This window comes from Acanthisitta chloris, unplaced genomic scaffold (genome assembly GCF_000695815.1).
Source record: "Acanthisitta chloris isolate BGI_N310 unplaced genomic scaffold, ASM69581v1 scaffold9254, whole genome shotgun sequence".
Classification (NCBI taxonomy): Eukaryota; Metazoa; Chordata; class Aves; order Passeriformes; family Acanthisittidae; genus Acanthisitta; species Acanthisitta chloris.
In genome coordinates, this window is record NW_008669835.1 from 17,581 (window position 1) to 33,481 (window position 15,901).

General features: G+C 46.3%; 1 protein-coding gene across 1 annotated transcript; it reads right to left on the reverse strand.

The window, feature by feature from the left end:
* Positions 1-2,083: 2,083 nt before the first annotated feature.
* On the reverse strand, positions 2,084-14,999 carry SLCO4A1 (solute carrier organic anion transporter family, member 4A1). Its single transcript, XM_009073464.1, has 11 exons — positions 14,174-14,999; positions 12,789-12,879; positions 11,710-11,834; positions 11,280-11,391; positions 6,619-6,773; positions 5,753-5,948; positions 5,270-5,435; positions 4,487-4,659; positions 4,044-4,108; positions 3,362-3,510; positions 2,084-2,557 (listed from the first exon to the last, which is right to left on the reverse strand). Exons 1-11 carry the CDS (start codon positions 14,997-14,999, stop codon positions 2,408-2,410), a joined length of 2,208 nt encoding a protein of 735 aa, XP_009071712.1. The 3' UTR covers positions 2,084-2,407.
* Between the last annotated feature and the right edge of the window lie 902 nt (positions 15,000-15,901).

Genomic DNA, 15,901 nt, shown 5'->3' on the forward strand with positions numbered 1-15,901 from the left:
GCTTATGGTTGTTCCACAGCAACATAATAAATGCCCAGAATTCCATGAGCTTTTGTTTTGCTCTGGAAACAACACACTCAAAAAAAGCTCATTTTATAAACACTAAAATTGCATTGCAATATCCATATATATATAAAGAAAAACTTCTACCTTTCATATATACATCATTCATAAAATATATTCCCAAATACATTCATGCATTTTCCCCATCCAAGTTCCCAACATAATAAATGCCCAGAATTCCATGAGCTTTTGTTTTGCTCTGGAAACAACACACTCAAAAAAAGCTCATTTTATAAACACTAAAATTGCATTGCAATATCCATATATATATAAAGAAAAACTTCTACCTTTCATATATACATCATTCATAAAATATATTCCCAAATACATTCATGCATTTTCCCCATCCAAGTTCCCTGCTTGTACCCAAAGTGTCTAAGCTGGGAAGGCTAAAGCCTGGAGACAGACTTGTGTTTGCAGGTGGCTCCAAACCCATGTGGAAATTGTGAAGAAGCCTGTGGTGTTTGGGTGGTGTTGGAGTTAATTCCTGCATCAGTGGGTCTAATCCTGCCTCCCTGGGGAAACAGGGCTCTCCTGTATGCTGTGCCCCATCAAAGCTGCACCAGCTGCCCATGTACAGGCAGCCAAAAGCCACAATTCATCTCACCTTCAGCACTTCTAGTTTTTCCAGCAGTTACTGGAGATAGAATCATGGAATCCCAGAATGGTTTGGGTTAGAAGGGACCTTAAAGCTGATCTTCTTCCAACCCCTTGGCATGGGCAGGGACACCTTCCATTAGACCAGGTTGCTAAAAGCCCTGTCCAACCTGGCCTTGAACACTTCCAGGGGACGGGGCAGGGATGCTCAAGTCTCTCCCAGCACTCAACAGAGGATGGGAAACAATGGTTTTGGAAACAGGAATGTCACTACCTGGCTTTAGTGGAAGGGGATCTATGAATGGAAGAAGCTGTTTTCTTGACCACCATAACCCTGAAGATCAACCACACTCAAGCCCTGCCATCCCTGTCTGCAATAGGAACAGCTTCACCTCTGCTCAGAGGTCAGTCCTTTGCTAACGAAGGTAGCAAATGCCCATCCTGTGTCCATTTATCAAAGCATAAATAGACAAAATATACAAAAACGTCTACAAAGTATTTCTGGCACAAAAGAAGTGCCAGTTTTGCAGCTCAGTAATGTAGGTCCTGTCCCCCATGAACATTGTTTATACAATGTAGGATTCTCCTCCCCTGGAGATGTACCTGGATCGTGTGGCTGTGCAAATATGGGCAGACAAGCACTAACCTCACCTGATCTGAGCTGAGAGGGAAGTCATGCATACACACCCCCATTTTCCAGTTCTGCCCCTCAGAAAGGTCATCAATACTGCAAGTGCACATTCAAAGGTCATTTGGGGAATGCTGCCCTCTCTACTTGCAAGCAAGCCACTTACAAGTCAGCATCCCCTCTCCACAAGGCAGTCCTATCCCTTCAGCTAGCAATCTAGAAACAAATTAAATTCACTCCAACTTCTCCATTTACCCAAACCCAATGTCTTTACAGGACAACCAAAGAGAAGCATTGCATAGATCTGTATCTCACATCTTCCCGTGCCCAGCAAACAGTAAAAGTAAGTTCAAGTTTTGCACCGTACATTACAAAAGGCATCACTTTTAAACAACATGAGAAACAAAAGTGAAGTGTCACCAAGATGTAAACCCTGCAAGTGAGTGAGGCAGTGAGTGTACAGTGCTCAGCAGCTCTGGGGATGGCTGTCCGTAGTGTACTGATGGATTTGCTAACCAAATCTCCTCTCAGACCTGTCTCCCATCACATGGTAGCAGAACTTGCATAATGAGAGAACCTGCTCCTGAACAAATGGAGCGATGCTGTGTGTCACAGGAAGGAGGAGGACACTGCCAGGGCTGTCTGCTTTGCATACAGCAGTTTAAGGACCAGTTGTCCTCTTGGCATTGCAGACTGCAGGACAGCAGTGCTCTTTCCAGGCTTGGGAAGTCCCAACAGAAGTTCTGCTACAGTTGGCTTTACAGTTGAGATACCAGGGCCCAGATCCTCTGGTGGTTTAAACCCCACGTGCTCCATTGGAGTTACCGGTGCTTATTTCCACGAGTGGAGAACTTGGTCCTCGCTTGTCACAGACAGAGAATAAAGCTATGGTAGCCCTTTCTTTAAATAAAATTAAATAACTGCACATGGCACCAGCACACAATTTTCCATGTGCTTCTGCCATTAAGAAAATAGAAAGCACACCAGTGGTTAATTAAATTATTTATCTCCAACTAAAAAAGTTATAATATTACTGTTAATTTAAAGACCCCTTGGGACTGCATAATGTCTTCTCATTGTGTTACTGAGGCTATGAAAGTCACTTGCATGTGTAGAGCACTATATATGCTCTTCAGCTGGCAGTGAAGGCATGTGTTCTTGGAGGTCACTGTTGACATTTTCAGATGCATCTGAGCTGCCTGGAGCTGACTCCGGTGGAGGAGGTTTGTAGAGTAAACAGGAGACTATAAAGAAGGTTGTCCCAAGCACCTGCAGCCATGAAGAGATCCCATTACTTTCTGTTCCCCCAAACACATCTATCCTACATCTGGAACGACATTTGCTGACCAAGCTTTGGGGAGGAGGTGATGCTGGAGACCACCCTGGGCAGCATAACAGTGTACAGAGCCAAGGGGGGGGTAAAAATCTGATTTTAGCCTGTCCCACAGCAACAGGACAGGGAGAATTTGGAAAAGTTCAGGCCCACATGGACATCTGGAGTGCAGTGCTGCATGGGCCAACACTGCCTGAGCCATTTGCTGCAAGGCTTTTGAAAGCCTCTTTATCACAGCAACTGCTAAACACTGCTATTGAGGGCAAGTGCTTGTTTGGGAGCAGTTAAAATGATGTTTTTCTGCTAATAAATAAGAAACACAGTGCTAAGCTCTCTTATTTTCCAGCAGTGATCAGGGAACGGTTATTTACAGCCTGCCCACAATGCCATCCCTCACTCTTACTAACACACTGCAGTTATGTATTTTACTCCACTTCTAGCAAAAATCACTTTGGTTACTGTTGGGAGAAGCGGAGATATTTCATAAGGTGCAACAGAAGCTGCAAGCCTAGAAAGTAATGGGAATTTAAGAGAATGATGGTGCCTGGAGCACCATTATCTGGTGAGACGCAAAAGGGGCTTTTACCTTCCCTGAGAAATATTCCCGTGTGAAAATGTAATTTCATCTGGGGGGGAAGGTCAGGACAACTCAATTTTGTAAAATTCTCTCCCAGAGAAAAATGTCTCCTAAAGACCTTCTTGTTTTATCAGAGAGTGGAGTTAACTGGCAGCAGCATCACCTTGTAGACCAGTCCAGTGATGAGGGTGTATCGGCCCATGGCTGAGTTCTGGTAAACGTAGCAAGAACCCTGCTCACCACACTGGTCCTGCCAGAGCAGGCAGGATTTATCAATCATGGATCCAAAGGCGATGGGGCCAGGGATGCCTCCTGTGGGAAAAGAGAGTGGACCTTCAGTTTGGGCAGTGCTGACACACCAGCCCTGCAAGTCACAAGGTGCTTGCAGAAAAGCATCAGGCCCTGCTGCTACCCTGGTTAAGAAAACTCATCCTGCAGCATCCAGAGCTATGAGGTATCCAAATTACACTGAATTTCAAGATCTGAGAGTCCACCAGGTCTTTTGACCATCCTGACCTACATGCTGCACAAGAGTCAAAAGACACACACAGGAGCTTTCAACACCTCTGCTCCTTTTCCTTAAAGCAAGGGCACACTGCCAGGACATTGCTCTTCTGCCACCTGTGACATGTTACAGAATCCTCCATTCATTTTGAAAATCACATGCAAAGTGAAGTAGATTTTTCTGAATGACTGAAATCAAAAGAAAGCATCCTCCTTTCAACAGTGTGTGTCTCACTCCCTTCCTTCCCAACCCAACATGTTTCATTCTTAGGTGACAGCTTGGCACACGCTCCACAAAAGCACTGGACCACACCAGTGTGCAAGTTCAATCTATTCCATACCTAGTGTTCGTACTACAATCCACTGGATCCCAAGTGCAAATGACCTTTGCCTGTCAGAGACACACCTGGGGAACAAAAAGGGTTTATTTAAAAATGTTTCCAGGGTGCCTGGCACCTCCCTGCCCCACAATGCCATGTACTTGAATCCAGACCCACTGGGACCTCCATCCCCTCTGGAGACTGAGGGTCACCCCAGTGCAATGTCCACCCACCACTGCTCTAAACATGAGTGCATCTCATGTCAGAGAATAAAGCTTCCAATGCTAAGATTTACTTTCCCAGCTAGACAGGGAAGGGAGGGAGTCCTGATGCCTTCAGGTTGCCAGCAACAATGTGGTTCCCACCACACCCTCCCCATGGCTTGAGCCAGCAGGATAAAGTGGAGAGGTGGATATTGAAGCTTCTTGCAGTGTTGGTGGAAGACAAGGCCATCCCATGCTTACCGCAGAGTGGCAGTCAGGGCAGGAATACTGCTCAGGAAGGTGAAGAGGATGACCACAAACATGAAGAACAGGAGCAATGGCTGTTTTTCACAAGAGGAGGTGCATTTTCCTGCCACTGCGTTGCCAGGGTCAGACTGGTGGGTCTCGTAAACACAGCTACACTCATAATAGACCTGGGAAAGAAAGGCTGGTGGGTTCTCTCCCAAGGAGAGCACAGTGAGTGTCAAAGCTTTAAAAATAAAGAAGTTCAGGAAGGACAGAAACCAGCTAGTTTCACTCCTGGAATGGAGGGAAGTAGAAATCAAGCTGCATTCTTGACATATCTCTGTTTCAAAACAGATGATTTAATAAGAGAAATTAATTCTACCTTGAGCACTGAATGTCATCTCTACCCTTCTTAAACCTTTTCCTGGCTCTATGAGCAACATGCTGGAAAGATAAGGATGTTCAGTGAAGATATAAAATAAGCTTTAGTACAGGAATTAGGTGCCTACGTGCCTACCAAGCTCCTCACCTGCTTGAGTGATTTACCACAGACTTCAGCACAGTTTCACCAGAAGTGAGGCAAAACTGGTTGGACACATTGAGGAAAGTAAAGGAGAGTAACCTCAGGGTACCTTATGCCTTCATCCCAGGTGATGCCTGAGAGCATCCATCCTGCCCCAGGCTTTTACACTGACATGCAGCAAAGTTCAAACCTGTGGACACTTCTGCAGAGCCAGCCAAATCATCCCAAAGAAGATGTGCCACCACCTTGTTAATACACAGTGCTTTCAGAAATACCTTCTTGCCATTCGTGAGGTTTTCAGACAGTTGTTTGCACCCAGCATGGCAGGGAGAGTAATACATAACACCATCACTCCCGCAGACAGGGCTGTAGGTCTCCTTCAAACAGCCACACTCAGCGTTGCAGGCTGCTGCCAGGTTTAGGTGCCCACCAGGCAAAGCACTAAGGGAAACACAGGAGCAGTCAATGAACAGCATTTTCCAGAAGGAAATGGGTAGAGGAAGAGAAGGGGTGACAGTAGGAGATGTGGTGGATCCCCAAGGGATCTTCCCTCCCTTACTAACTAGGGAGTCTCTTCCATAAACTCCATCCAGATGCAAAAATTAGGACATCTATATTCTGGGTCACCCTCAGTGTCTGTTTCTAAGATTGACTGGACATCACCTTCCATCCCCAACACATTCACACAGCTGCCACCAGCACTGTGCATTTGGAGTTATCCTCCTATTCTAACCAGACAGAAAGGATGGTGTTGTTACCTTCCATTGTATATCTGGGTCACTCCTGCCATTGGCATATTAGGGCAGTGGATAAAAAAAATGAGCATTGCCAGCAGACTCAATACTGTACAAAGTAAACACAATTTGATGATTCCTGAACAGCGGAGTTTAAATTTATTCACAAGGAATCCTCCCAGGAATGTGCCTCCCCCTCCGGCTGGCACAACCAGATAACCTGGGGAAAAAAAAGAGGGGAAAAAACACACAAGCAAGTTTAGAAATGTCAGCAAGAAGTTTTCTTGTTTGAAGACATTAATTGCAGTGTGCATTGCATATAAATGACCCCTTGGTTCCTGCATGGCTTCAATGGACATTGCTATAATAGATGGTCCTGTGTAACAGGTCAGGTGATGTGGCATGAAACTGGCAGCTCCTTCTATCCAGAGACCTTAAAACCAACTCTTCTTGAGCATATCATGAGTCTTGATGCTTGTTGGGCACCACTTCATTGATTTATGTTACAGCAGCTACCTGAGGATCCTCCCAGTTTTGGGATGCTGACAAAATATATGTCCAGCTCAGATATTCCTTGGGAGAGGAAATGTTTAGTCAATGTCTCCTGGTAATGCACTAGAAGGAACAGACTACAGTTATTCTGCCTTCCTCTAGAGGGTAACAGATGGCTACAGAAATGACACATTTCTTCCTGATGTCAGTAGATACAGCTCTGGAAATGTGCTTAGTGTAGACATGGGGATGGGAAACGATCCTATCTAACAGCTGAAGAGGGCAACTGCTCTGTAAATGAACTGCAAAGCATTTGTCTCCGTTCTAAATGAGCTGAAGTGCTCTTCTATTTGTTGTAGGCAAAATGGGAAAACATTGCAAAAACCTGGTTTCCTTACCAAATAATGTAGCAGCTTCAGAGGCACTTAAACTAAACTGAGACTCCAGGAACTTGGGTCCAAATGTGGACATCCCAGCAATGAGGGTGGCTTCGGTCGCTCCTGCTAAGCAGAGGAAGATGAAGGTGGGGTTCTTCAGAAGCAGCAGGACTGACCTGGGAAGGACAAATACAGTGCAATTGAATCTATGTGGCACATTCTGATTTCAGGTCTGTCCCTATCTGCAAGTTAGAAGGATGGCATGTAAGATGCTGCATCTCTTTGAAATAAAAAAAAAATACCAGAAGGGAGCTAACTGAGGTTTGAAAGAGCAGTGAGCTTCTCCACTTAGGCTTACTGAGTCCTACCAGACAAGGAAGGATGCTGAGGATATCCTCACCTGTCCCCATGTACCTGCACAGAGTAGATATCACAAACAATGACACAAACAGTGTATCTGTTTGATAGAATGCACACTCAGAGCACCCACAGCTTCTACATGGATGATTTCAACAGTAATTTTCCAACATTTAGGGTCAGGCTGAGTATTTTCCATTCCTAAATGGGGAAATACTGAAAGGATATTACTCCTCACCTAATCTCAATCACTTCAAGGTTTTATTAGTCTGTGATGGCAGATATTTTGGGACTCCTGACTCAGCCAAGGGCAGGGAACAAAGTTGTGCTACGTCCTCACATACACATGTTCCTCATGCACCCACATCCTCAGAAGAATAACAACCTCTGATAACCATGGATGTTTTGCAGCTTAGGGGAAATACCAAGCAAGCCTTTCTATATGGAGGAAACACCTCCAAGACACTTTACATCTACTGAAAAACAGAAAACAATCACAAACCCACAATCTAAGCACAGTTTTACTTGAAGCTTAATGTATAAATTGAGCAAATACATTCTATTTCAACCCACTGGGATTTAGCAGAGAGTCATAGATATGCCTGAAAAATTGCCATGTGTCATTTATATGCAGATCCAGCAACAATTCCATCTCTGACATGCGGAAAGGCCCTCGGGCACATAGGATGGTCTCAATTATCTCTCACTATCTCGGATATTGGACTAAGAGGGCTGACACTGCTTTGCAGGGGATGTTTTGTAACAAGCCTGAAATTCTGCTGGATGACTTTCCCCAAGTCTTGCCCAGATCAGTGCCACAGGTTATCCTGTTTCAGGGATGGGCACAAACCCATCATCCCACAACAGCGGCAGCAACAGGGATGCCATGGGATGCTCACAGAAGTGAATGGCACAGTCACTTACCACCCCCTGCTCTGGAGGAAATGTGAGACCAGAGAAAACCTACTGTAGTAGAAGTGAGTGAGAGACATGCTGAGGCTCAGCATCAGATTTCTGAAATTTTACTCACATAAAGTGGAGAATTTCATGACATCAAAAGAACAAAGAGGCTGAAAGACAGAAATACCACACATTCCTACACTTTGATTACAAGGGGGCTTTATACTAAATGTTAGCTGTTGGGATTAGTTTAATTTACTAAACTATTTTCCAGATCTTTTTGACTGTGCTTGATTTGGAAGCACAAAGCCTAATCTTTTAGCGAGAAAATACTTGTGGACCTTGTGGTTGATGCAGAAAATGGAAAGTGCCTCCACCTGTTTACAGAGAAGAGTTGTTCCCTGGCACTAGTGTAACTTTGTGCCTTTTGCCCAAAGGTTACTGTTTAGACTTGCAGGTAGAAAAATGCAAAGGAACTCCTTTCAGTGCTAAGAGTAAGGATTTACTCCTGTAATTCAATCTGTTTGCAGAGAGAAGATGTAGTTGTGAGGAGTTACAGAATATAAAACCCTACAAAAGTCAACACAGACCTTTTCATTGCTATCAGCAGGACTTTTAAACACACCCAGAAACCACCTAGTGACTGAACAGTCTTGACTCTCCTCAGTTCTTGCACCTGAAGGGATTTCAGGAGGCTCAGCACTGCACAGAGAAGAATCCCACCCCCTATAAAAGCTGACTATGCAAGTCTTTACTGATATGAGCATGTATAGGAACTCTTTCATCACATCATGGTGCTCCTGAGTAGGTTGGGACTACCTGTGTGATCAGAGCCTGTTTCCCTGAGAAACACTGCCATGCCCAGGGCACCCCAGACTGTAACAGAGTACAGACACAAGCTAATGAGACATCAATAGATTGATATGTATGCAATCACACAGCACAAAATGACACTTGCTAAGGGAGTGGAGAGCAGCACATTCATCCCACAGGAATGTAAACCAACGTTCCTTTGCATAGCAGGGAAGCTGCAGTAAAGCCATGAGACGAACCAAAGTCCCACCCTGCACCTCATCCAAGAGTGATGAGTGAAATATTGACCCTAGTTTCTTGTGCTAAGAATCAGGGCTTGAAAGATCAGTGAGTGATCCTCAGAAACTCCATCCCCCAGCTCACTAGGACAAAGCCTCCTCTCCTGGCACAGCTCTACATGTCTTCTGTTTGAGTCCCTCTGCACTGACAGGAGGGGTTATTTCATGAGAGCAATCATATGGAACCAGAGAAAGGAAAATGCTATTTTATCAGGCCTTTTCAACCAAAGAGTTAAGACAGAAGTCTCTTCAGGGCAGAGGATTAAGCTGTATGGGCTGCATTCCTAAAAACACTGTGAATACAGCAATTCATTAAGCTCTCTTCAACAGGACATGATGCCATGGAACAATATTTTATTTCATCAGTATTTCTGCTTATCTTCGTGGGACTGTTACTGTCTGTACTGTGAGAAAATGTGTAGCACACAATCCCTTACTAAAACAAAAGGAACAGTGTCCTTTGGCCTCACTCCCCAGTTTGGTCCACATGTCCTGCACAGATGTTATCTCCTCTTTAATGCAAGTTTCCAGAATAGCAAGCCTTTAAGGCACTTCCCTTTTATTAATCAAAACCAGGGACCACAGAAGTCTGTTGGGTTTTTGCTTTCAAACAAAAACCACACTAAGGTCTGAACTGATCTGAATTGTTTGATATGAGTTGCCCACCTTTGGGTATTTGTTCTTCAGGAAGCAGGGGTGAAAGAAGATGCTCCAGGAGGAGGACTCTCTGTTCCTGCTGTCAGAGAGCCTCCACTGAGAAACGTGAGAGCTTTGTTCCAGAGCAGCAAAAAAAGCATCAACCAGTGAATTTCATCCCTCTCTGCTACCCTGTTCGTGTTGGGTTTAGTCATAACCTTATCATTATTTAAATGCAGGTTTTGAATTTAATTTCCGTGCAGAGAATAAGCCATGACCTTGGAAAATGGCACCCAGTCAAGAATGCTATTTAATAACAGCATTGAAATCTGTTCAATGTAATATTCTTCATAAAACTGTCTTAACCCCTGGTAAACTTCCTACAAAGTCTCCAAGAATTTCAGACCAATGTGAGTCGCTGTGTTGACACAACACAGATCAACTGGTGCTGAAAACTCCCGTACTGAGCACCTGCTTCCATCCTCCTGTGCCAGCACAACAGCAAAGACCACAACTAAAGCTCAGATGTAATTGCTGGCAGCAGCCTGGGGTTTGGCAACACCCAGTGTTTGCCTTTGCATGGAGCAGCTGTCACACATGGATGCAAACTCCTCCCTAGAAATGGTCCTGGGAGAAATACAAAAAAGAAAGATCCCCTTATTGACTGCAAGCTCCTAAAGGAATCAAGACCCAGGTACCTCTGCCACATCCAGAGCCAACCCTGAGGTGGAAATAAAGCAGCACCTCTCTCCCTGCCCTTCACTTAAACACAACTCAACACAACAACAAAACCATAAAAGATTTCGAAGATCTATAGCAAAAGTTTGCATGTTAAAAATCCCACATTTTATTTTGGCCACTGGCTTGCTCTCACCCAGGCTCCCTTTAAACCAACTCCTACCAGACCTCCTTTGGTGCAAGCCTGCTTGCCTGCACCACAGAGTAAAGCAGCAGCTTAGGGATTAAGAGAGTTGCTGTGTCACTGCCTTGCCAGAGAGATAAGAAGTGCTAACACATAAAAGGTAGCTGAAAGATGCAAAGGCAAAAGAAGAAACAAGGAAGCTAAGAATAAAAGAGAAAGGGAACTGAAAGCTACAGCGAAGGATATCTTGTTCTCTGGACTTGGAACGGAGCTGTGAGAATCAGAGGGTGTGTTTGATCTCTTTTCTCATTAAAAGGACAAAACAAGGAACTAACACAAGTAAAAATAGAGGAAAGGAAAAAAGCCCCAAGGGGCTGGGAAGAAGGAGATGTTGGAAAACATGCAATTGGGCCAGGTGAGGCCAGACATAAGCAGAGAGGCAGAAATAATGTCACTGGGGAGAGGGAATGAGCTGGCAATGCGTAGGCATCTCCTGTCATCTAAAGCTTAGCATCAGGCTCCTCTCAGTGAAACTCAGCATGTTACATAGGACTGCAGGTGGACATGAACTCCTGAAAACCCCAGACAGGACCAGCCTCGTCTCCTGCTCTCCCATGCAATCCCCAGTAGCAATTCTGGTTCAGCCCCTTTGTCAAGAGCTCCCAGGCACTGATAGGACCAGGCACTTTGCAACCTCCTCTGCAAGAAAATGTCACTGCTTGAAGATGGGCAAAACCTTGGAGCTGGCAGGGCTGAAAGCAAGCTCAGCTTGGGCCCTTTCTCTCTACCCTCTGTGGAGGACTACCTGAACCTTAGGCATGGGGTGGTTTGCTCACCGAGGCAGATCTTTAACTGTTTTCCCAAAGTCTGGATCTGATGCTTTTTTGTGGCTCCCATCCTTTAGTTGATGAGCCTCTGACACCCTCATAACGATATACCGCTGGGATCCTGAAAACGAGAGGCAAATGGGAACAAGGAGCATGTCAGCCATGGGATGTGGATGCTGCTGAAGCAGTAGATTTGAAGGGGGAAAATGCAACATGACACCCTCCCTCTGCCAATGGCTGCAAGGGAGAAGCTCTAAAAAAGGCAGATGGAAAGCCAAGGGAGTGAAATCCATTTAGGAATTACAACTTAAACGCTGGAAGCTCTTCCTCTACCCCTGAGTCCCCAGTGACACACATGCATGAGGATGCAAGCCTTGAGGCAAGAGTGAGCATCACACAGTCCCAGCCTCAACCCTGAAGCAGTGGCAGAACTGCATACCTGGGAGACGCTGGGGATACCCCAGGATGGGGATGGAGATGAGGAGAGAGGCTGGTCCAGCCCCCACGAGGAAGCCAATCCACCATGCTCCCACCCACAGTGCGTTCTCCGGGGCCATGTCAATCCTGTAAGAAGCAAAGCAGAGAGGACGTAAGAGAGAAGCAAAGCAGAGAGGCAATGGTTAGAAATGAGCAGACAGCTCAGTGTGCCTCCTGTGGAGGTTGTCAGGGGCCAGGGGGACACAGGGGGGATGACAGCAAAGGAAATTGAGCTCTGGTCTCCCTCATAGTGATCTGATGGGGATGCCACATCCACCATCCCTCCTGCCACACCACAGTGCTGCCTGCCTTACTGGAGAGCACAACACTTAATGAGACCAGGAAATGATATCAATTATCATTTAATCTCTGACTTGCATGTTCACCTCACATTCATCTCACTTTTCAGTCGTGCTTTGAGGGTTGCTGAGATCCTCGTTCTACCCCAAAACCACCCTTTGCAAGGAAGCTGTAGGAAACAACCCATTCCTTCCCCTGGAAACCCACTTCCCCTTTTTAATCCATTCATCTGGACTAGTGAAAGGTGTCCCTGCCTATGGCAGAGGGATTAGAACTAGAGGACCATTGAGGTCCCTTCCAACCCCAACCATTCTATGATTCCCTGATCTACCAAAGAGCCTGTAAGGAAACAAGAATAAATTACAAATACTACAAAGCAAGGAGGGACTAAGCATCCTGGTGGGATGACTGGGAGGACAAGCAGCACTGCTGGTAGCTTTGCCTCATCAGGGAACCCATTCAAAAAATTCACCTGCTGCTCATAGCCTCATTAGCACAGGCAGTGCAGCGTGAGGAAGGATTTAAGCTGACAGGTTTGTCAGCAATTTTCCTCCAGCAGCAGCACTAATGCAAACCACCCTTCCAGCCTCTCCCCTGATGCAGACACACCACCAAACACCACAGGCACTGCTTCCACCCAGCCACCAGGTCATTGCTTCAGATCACTGTTATTATTTTTTTTTACCCCAAAGGAAACAGAGTATAAAGGGAAAGGAACAAGATTGTTTTTTAACGACTTACTCTCTGCCAATTTCAGTATAAATAGTTAGCAACTTTCCTCCTACCAGATAACCTGCTGCAGGCCCAAGGATTGCAGCAGTGTAGAAAATAGCTGCAAGGGAAAACAAACCGTGTTAGACAATCAGCAGTGTGTCAGTCAGGAATGCTGCAGAGCACTGCCAGTGCTCAGCATCCCAATTTCCTCATGGATGTGGGATGCTCAGCCTCTGGCCACCTCACACCCCTCTCCCTAAATCACTGAGACACAAACCCAGATAGTTCTAACAAGTTTTCATCTCATGCTTCTGTCCCAAGGAAACTTTTGCATCGAATCTGGGGGGTTTTATAGTACGGGGCTGGCAAAATTGGTCCAGTGGAAAACCATATTTAGAAGGGATGTAGCAGGGATGAGTGCTGGTGTGATGAGCAGCAGTGCTCTCTCCCCACCAACAACATGCAATGTCTGTGCTAAACACAGCACCACTGGCACATATTTTGGTTTGCTGCTGTGGAGAGATCATCAACTTGCTGATGATCTCCTTGTGATCTCCTTCCCACACTACACAGCCTTCTGATACAACAATATGGGCAGACTGATAAGTTCTGAAATTGCTAAAAGGTCACCCACTCCTTTTAGCAATTTCACCAAATAGGACTGTAAGTATTTGGCAGCTGCTAAGTGACCAGAGATACAGAGGAGTGAGCTGAGCCTCTTCTCTTGGCTGTTCTTTTCACCAGCAGTAGCTGAGCAGCTCAGCAACCATCCCTGCTGTGCTGTGGCACTGAAGGGGTGATAATCTAAAGACAGATTAGATATAGGAAGAAGTTTTTTTACAATGAGGCTTGTAAAACACTGGCACAGGCTGCCCAGACTGGTGGTGGATGCCCCATCCCCGGAAACATTCAAAGTCAGATTGGACAGAGCTCTGAGCAATCTAATCAAGTTGAAGGTCTCCCTGCTTATTGCAGGGGGTTGGACTAGATGACCTTTAAAGGTCCCTTTGAAACCAAACCATTCTGTGATTTTATGATTGCACGGATGGGGTATGGCCTCGTGGCTGTCTGCCAGAGATGCTAATGCCACGTGCACACCGGAGCACGCCAGAGGGCTCTCCCCAGCTGGCTCCATGCCAGGAGCAGGAGCCACCTCCTGCTCTGCAAGGCATGCACTACAGGAGGAAAAACACCCAGCTGTGCTCACAGTTCCTCCCTGTAAAAAATCAAACCCTCCCCAACAGCTGCCATGTCCCTCTGATTTGCACCTCACCCATTATCAGGAACAAAGGACTGGGCAGTGTCAGGAGAGGTGCTCCCAGTGTGGGCAGTTGGGTGCTGAGGCAGAAGGACCAGCTCTTCCCCCCATCACCCTGCTCATGGGTTTGAGCTGCCCGTCCAGCTCCACTCACCAATGTACACAGGGGAGTAGTTAGTCTTGACGTTTTCATCTAAATAAGTGACACCAAGGGTGTAGAGTGGTGTGGCTCCCATTCCGTGCAGGAACTGCCCCAGCATGAAGACAAACCTGTAGCTGGAAAGGCTGGAGGCAGCTTGGGAGCACGGTAGGCTCTGGTTCCTCCCACAGATGCCCACCTCGGTCCCTGAACGTATCTCATATTGTCCTGTGGTAAAGTGGGGCAAGGCAAAGAGCAGGGAGCCCAAGCCCATGACCAGCACACCCCAACCCAGCCATCGTGGTTTGTGGCCGTTCCCCCCAAAGTAGCTGACAAAGGTCAGGCAGACACACGCGGCGATGTCGTAGGAGCTGGCGATCAGCCCACTCTGGTAGCTGCGGAGGTCGAAGCGGCGCTCGATGGAGGTGATGACAGTGTTGATGAAGCCATTCACTGTCATGCCTTGCAGGAAGGAGGCCACGCAGAGGAAGAACAAGACACCCCTGGATGTGTTACAGAGCTGTAAGCACCCGGGGGTGAACCTTCCCCAGCCACAGGCCAGTTCCTTCCCTTCAGTCGACACGTATTTAATTCCATCCTCATACTGGGTCTCCTCCTCTCCTGGGGTGGTGGAGCAGAGGGGTTGAGCACATGAGTCAGAGGGGCTGGGTGCACTGGAGGATGTGATGCCATTGCTCATTGGGGTGCCACAGGCATCTTGCCCACTTGCAGCACTAAAGGTCCGTCCAGCCTCGCCAGGACAGGGAGATGGGTGGGAGAAGTCAAGTGTCTGAGTGAAACAAAAACCATTTTCTCTGGTGGAATTCTGGGGCATTGCCATGAACAGGATGCAGGGTCAAGCAGCAGGTCGAGGTGGGCTGGTGGCCAGGGCAGCTTCGCAGGGCAGCGAGGACCAGCCTGTCCAGGAGATGTGACTTTCAGCACTTACATGAGTAGGGAGATGGTGAAGGTCTGAGCCAAGCCCACTCTGATCTGTGAAAAGAGAATTTTTACATGCCTTTATATAAGACCATGCATAAACCCATCAAATCAAATACTGTTCCCTTTTTCCTTTATTTTTTTTTTAATAAGTAGAAGCACTTCACTGTGCAGTTCACCAGGTCATGTGCTCTTCCCCATGGGATGTGCTGGTACCTCAGGTGTCAGGGAACCATTAACATACAGAAAAGGACAAAACATTCAAGAGCATTAACCAAAAAGCACCTGTAAGGCTGTTTCCCCACCAGCTGAAGCCTCTTATCCCTCCTCTGGAAAAGACCTGGTTAGACTCCCACATCCTCCATCCCTCTCCTTCCCCCTGGAGAGAACAGCCCACACAGCTACAAGTTTCCCACTGCTAAAAGTCCTTTGGTCTCTCTTTCACACTCTGCCAGTAACAGTTTATAATTATCCTGAAAAGTTTCCACAGTCAGATTGATTTTATTCCAAGCCCTCAGATCTGTTTACAACTATTCAGTAAAATCCTTTCTATAACTAATTAGACTACATGCCATTTCGGAGCGAGCTGGAGGGCAGAGGCAGCTGACTCTAACCTGATTACTGATGCAGACTGCCTTCTTTCAACCAGTTCCTGTGCATTGCAGCACCTGACTCTGCCAGAAACCAAGAGTATTTTTCCTTAAATGCCTTGGCTGAACTATAAATGATGACAGTAATAAGGTTCTCCCTTGAACACCAGTCTTAAATACACAACAAATGCTAGGAGAGAACTGTTTTATTAGA

What these genes read in the sequence shown, in the direction of transcription:
- SLCO4A1 (XM_009073464.1), bottom strand. Translation starts at nt 14,999, where the DNA reads ATGGCAATGCCCCAGAATTCCACCAGAGAAAATGGTTTTTGTTTCACT. An exon ending in ACAGTTAAAGATCTGCCTCG is followed by an intron (nt 6,774 to 11,279) that starts GTGAGCAAACCA and finishes TGTCCTTCCCAG; the next exon opens with GTCAGTCCTGCTGCTTCTGA. An exon ending in TGAAGCTGCTACATTATTTG is followed by an intron (nt 5,949 to 6,618) that starts GTAAGGAAACCA and finishes TTTTTTCCCCAG; the next exon opens with GTTATCTGGTTGTGCCAGCC.